Source organism: Cystoisospora suis (assembly GCF_002600585.1).
Source record: "Cystoisospora suis strain Wien I chromosome Unknown contig_6914, whole genome shotgun sequence".
Lineage (NCBI taxonomy): Eukaryota > Apicomplexa > Conoidasida > Eucoccidiorida > Sarcocystidae > Cystoisospora > Cystoisospora suis.
Genome location: NW_027159701.1, coordinates 321 through 5,517, shown reverse-complemented (window position 1 = coordinate 5,517; position 5,197 = coordinate 321). Strand labels below are relative to the sequence as shown.

The window sequence follows — 5,197 nt, the reverse complement described above, 5'->3', positions numbered from 1 at the left end:
CAGCTAGACCACAAAGCCCAGAGGAAGAGCGATAAATAGCCATATGTCCTTCACGACGGTCCCTCCTTGACTGCTGACTGAACTCCTGCTGGAAGAAGAAAATGTGCGAAGAAACATTCAGATGGCGTACGTGCCTCCAGGTGCGCAAGAACTGAGTGGTTAAGCTTTATACACAGCGTGCCGGCGTGGATGGCGGGCCTTGCCGTGGTGTCTGCTTCGACTGGGTTTCGAGTACACGCCTCGCCTCCTGAGATAGCATCCGTCCAGTCGGAGCAGCAAAAACTGACCTCCGGCGTTTATAGACAGTGTCCTACTGACCGCAGATATCCGGTACACGTTGCTGGGGGCGTTCCGCTGGTCGCAAGGCGAGACGCCCAGACTTTGCGAACGCTGCAGGGCTCCAGGTGAAGTCGTTTTCCGTCTTGCGGAGGCTAGTGGTTGGCACTGTAGCTCTAGCGTGAGGTCGAGCTCGTGAGACAAGTCAACAAAGAGTACTGCGGGCGCGGTACTGGTGTTTAACACAGTCAAAGTCCTCGACTGGATTGCCCCGACGTAAACTGCTCCGAAGTCGAACTGCCTTTCTCGAATCTCCGTGATGGGTGTGATCGCCTGAGCACAGCGAAGGATGCTCGGTCAGTCCGAACTCTCCAAGGCCACCTACATTCTAGGGTGCAGGGGGACCGCCCGGTTCAAGTTGGCTTCCTAACAACAGGTACCTACCCGGAAAGCAACTGCGAGTTCCAAAGCTTTCCCGCCCCGTATCTGTACTCGAATTCGTCCTTCAAACTCGGACGGATCGGGAGACATGGCGGTAACTATCAGGTCGGTAGTAGCCCCAGGCAAGATTTTGCCTTTCTCTGGCGTAACCGACACCCCGCGAGGAATCTGCGAAATCTGGAAAACGGCCGGGTGTTCACCTGCTCGCAGGGGCAGCAAAACCAAAACTGCTTCTGAAGGGCTACCCCTGCATTGAACCAAGAAACTACCCCAGACGCCTCTGCATTCGCGTTCTCCCCTCCACTTCAGGGCCCGGTGTCGAAGCCAGCGCCACGCGTTGTCACAGGTACGTGGCAGGCGGCCGCTCCTAATGAATGGACCTAAACAGCTCCTCGCATTTGAGTGCACAGCTGGATTCAACGATGCTGCTATAACGCCACCTCGCACTGTTCAAGACGAGCTGACCGAACACCTTCTTTTGCGAATGTTGTTTGGAGTGGCGAGTGAGCGCCAGTGGCCAAGCCGTCACGTTTTACCTGTGTTAGAAAGAGGTACGGTCTCCTCGACAGCCTGGTATGTTCCTATTACTCCGAAGTCAACAGAGTCCCGGCGCAGCGCGCAAGCGCAGTTTTGGATGACTCCAAGACAAGTAACCCTGAACACCGGCACGATAACGAGCCTATCTAAGGGTAAGTGACTCCGATCCGAGGTGACGAGATGGCACATCCTGTCACGTCCACGGAGACAGATTGTCCTCGGTGTTTGGCTGCTTACGTCTCAGAAGTTCCACTCTCGACCTGCAGCGTCATCTCAGACGTCAGCGTGCCCGCATATTCAGGAGCGTCCAACACCACGGTAAAGACTTGAGAAGCAAACGGCCGAATCTGCAGGCCCACAGGGAGAGGGAATGGCCACCGCAGTCTCACAGCAGCCGCCATACTTCGAGAACATGACCCACAGATACCTTGACGTCGCGCTAGGCTCATTATCTGCTCGTGCCATGCCACACGACTGGTTCGAAGCCACCATCTCCAGCTCACCGTGCCTGCTCCAGGTTCTACTCGGAATTGCTGAGAAGAGCTGTTCCACTTGTACTTCGCGGGAATCGGCGTTGGATTCTCAGCCAGGAGCTGCTCAGAGATGCTCTCGTCTGTTGAGTCTGAATCAAATGCCAGGGTCAGCTGTGTCCGTGACAGCCGGAGCCTCAAAGGGACGACCTCGGCGCAGACTAGAATTTTATAGCTGTACTTCGAGTTTATCTTCACAGTGATCTGGGTCTTCAGCAGTTGGGGACGCTTGCTGAAGAGCTGGACGTCAAATCCTGCTACCGTGAGACCAGGTATCCACTGGCACCGGGGTCCTGAGCTTCGCGAGAGAAAAGGCAATTATCGACGCAACCTGGAGTTCCTGGAAGCGTTGTGCAGGAAGGTGGAAGTTCTCGGACTCTGCGCGAGGGAAATCCCGGCGCGCCGAACAAGTTTTGTTCACGGAACGCGTACCCTGCCAGCTCGCCCTCTTCACCGGTATCTATAGTCGCGCATATGGTTTGGTTCGTGCCGTTGAAGACAGAAACGCACTTCGTAGAGCTTGTCAAAACGTGCTGGAGGCCGAAATCTATAGCCTGACGAGTAGAGAGAAGAGATTTGCTTCTGGGCCATCACCCGAGCAGGAATTGGCGCGCCGCGACGTCGGCCCCGAAGTATACAATAGAGACCGCAAAATAAGGAACGTCTGTGGCAGTTCTCCCGTTCGGTACTGTGTGCAGTGTGGAGGCTACCGCGTCTCGCCAGAAGGACCCGCGATCAACCTGAGACCCTTTCTTTTGGGCACGCTGCCGGAGCCCAAGTTGGGCTGCCGAACCGCCTTGCGTGCATCTCGTACCTGTGGACCGACGGAAATGCGGCTGAGCTGTCGATCGTCCAGCTCTGCACATGACGCCCGAATCTCAGCCTTATTCTTTGGAGGGTGCTAAGCGCAAGGCGTTCCGACGGAGACAGATGCACCGACTGAGAGAGAATGCAATCTCGTGTAGCCCTGCATTCCCAGCCTGCCGGCTTGTCCAGAGCTATAACGGTTCGACACCGTCCTTTGTCAACCAAACCTACCGTGTATTTCCTCTTGATCAGCTCATCTGGATGATGGGCATGCGGAGCTTCGACGTCGGTTTCGGGCTGGTATCCTGGCCTACCTTCGGCCTGCCTACCAGGGCATAGGTACAACGGTGTGAGGACTTCATCTGATTCAGTGAAGGCACCGATGGTGCAGCCAGGAGGGGGATTTCTTAAAGTTCTTGTTTCAGTTGCGATGAAGCTTCTCGCCCGGCCTTCAGCCGTTTTCGGCCGCGTTTGCGCCTGGCGGAAAAGCGTCATATTCACAGGTACCGACGAACGTCCGGGGGAAGTGAACTCTCAGACGACCGGTACAAGGAACTGCACCGGCTGGGAGCCTGAGGGACCGCCTCTTTGCGATGCGGGATCTAACAGAATGCTTCTCCTCCGTTTCTGCTTGACGGCACAGCTGTCACCAGCGATGTCCTCGGTGGTCTGCCTCACTTTCTGGCCGCTTCTGTGCGCTTTGCCGCTTTCTCCCGTGGAGTTAGACGGGCAGCCCCCTGGGCGCGACAGTAGGCGCCCACCGGGCAGCCCTGGTGCCGTTTCCTTGTATCGGTGCGACTCCGGAAGTGCACCAAGACCACAGCTGGCATAGCGTAGTTCTAAGGTTTCATTGGGTGTCTTGGCCGCTGGTAGGCGCGAACCGATAGCGGGACGGCTTGGCACGCTACACATGTTGACAGGTATATCAACGGTGTAGAGCTGTCTGCAGAAGGCCAGACGGAGTACGCACGCCAGCTTCATTGGGTTTGCAGGCGCAAACTTGACAATCACAGGCCTGGATTCCAGAGGCGCGAGGCAACCCCTTTCGGGCAAAAGGAGGAGCTGCGAGACTTTGGAGAAGGCGTAGTCGAGTTCCAGATCTGGGTGTCGGTTTTCAATGGTTAACACTGTCTCAGCTTCGAAACCCGCACGACACGCGTCGTAGCGGAGAACTGGGGGCACCACTTGTAGGCTAGGAATGCAAAGCTGGGCACACACATCTACAGCCTCCAAGGTTTCTCCGGACCCTTCCTCCGTCCGGACGCTGAGTTGTACCACAACTGGGACTTCCGCCTTTTCGAGCAGAAATGTCTTTTGGAAGCCGTGACAGTGCTGGTACGTCTCTGACTCCAAACGAACAGTGACGGGCAGCTCTCCCCATGGTTCAATGGTGCCTGTTTGGGGAGAAACCTTCAAGAACCTCGACCGGGTGAATCCCGGAGCGGCCGGTGCAGTCAGAGAAGCACTTGTCTGGGGTGGATCACGTTCGCTCTCGTGTACATCAGTACCGGGCCCCTTGTGATCCTTCGTGTGAATCACGAAGCTGAGGGAGGAAGGACTTTGGTTCTTGAGGGTCACCAGCTTTTCTGTTGCACTGCCAAAGTACACTTTGCCGAAATCCAAGCGACTAACAGGTGTGTTGTTGAGGTTGAAAGATAGTTTCTGCTGGATGACCTCGGCAAACAGCAGAATCTGCGTAATGGTTGCGGAGGTTGAACACCCCTCGAGGCGGACTCGTGCCGTCCCCTGGAAGCTAACGTAGTTGCGAGCATAGAACGTAACGGTCACCTCTTTTGCTTGGCGTGGGGGCACAGAAAAAGAAGGAGGATCAAAGATAACGTCACACGCGTCATGCTGCTTACTGTACGTAACAGCGAAATAACCTGTTCTTGAACCGCGATTACGAACCAGAACTCGTTTGGAGCAGGTCTGATCTTTCCGCAGGCAGCCAAACGAGATCGCAGTATCAAAGTCAAACACCGCTCTTGCACGGACAACAAGTAGCGGGATGTGAATCGTGCATCCTTCGCAGCTTGCCGTAAGAGAGCACGGTGTCTCGTCAATTTCTCCGGAGTGACACACCACATCAACTTTAGCGCTCAAGCCTGCGGCCACCGATTCACTTTGCTCTCGCACTAGGTGGAACGCAGCACCTTCCGGCAGCGATAACCTGATCCGCTGTGCCTGCTTCGACAAGTTCCTTATCAGAACAGTTTTCCGTGTCGGTTCGGTGGCATCAGTTCGTTCAAAGACTAGCTCTCCTGGTTCCGCGCGGAGACAGCGAGCCACGTATGCGTCCAAAGACGATCTTGCTTCTCGCCTGTCTCCCGAGGTGGGCGCCGAAGACCGCAGGGTAAAGACTGCTTTCGTTACCCCGAGGGGCCTTGACAGAGGACCCGTCATGGTGGTGAAGAATCCCGGATCTGACCAGTACCCCCGGCAGGGTGAGCCTGACAGCGCGTCAGCGGGGCCTTCTCATAAGTCATCAGCTCACAATCGCACAGCTCCTAGGGTAGTAACAGCTAGGTCCGCCAGTTGGAAGTTGGCACACATTATGCATGCGCAGCTGATGAAAAAAACATGGAGATTTCTTGTGGGGCGACCAG

General features: G+C 55.8%; 1 protein-coding gene across 1 annotated transcript; it reads right to left on the bottom strand.

The window, feature by feature from the left end:
- Positions 1 to 1,487: 1,487 nt before the first annotated feature.
- On the bottom strand, positions 1,488 to 4,994 carry CSUI_010208 (flagellar associated protein; the record flags this gene model as incomplete). Its single annotated transcript, XM_068070313.1, has 5 exons — positions 1,488 to 1,601; positions 1,758 to 1,876; positions 2,599 to 2,685; positions 2,823 to 3,068; positions 3,270 to 4,994. The coding sequence occupies 4 exons, from the start codon at positions 4,992 to 4,994 to the stop codon at positions 1,775 to 1,777; spliced, it is 2,160 nt and encodes a 719-aa protein (XP_067917711.1). The 3' UTR covers positions 1,488 to 1,601; positions 1,758 to 1,774.
- Between the last annotated feature and the right edge of the window lie 203 nt (positions 4,995 to 5,197).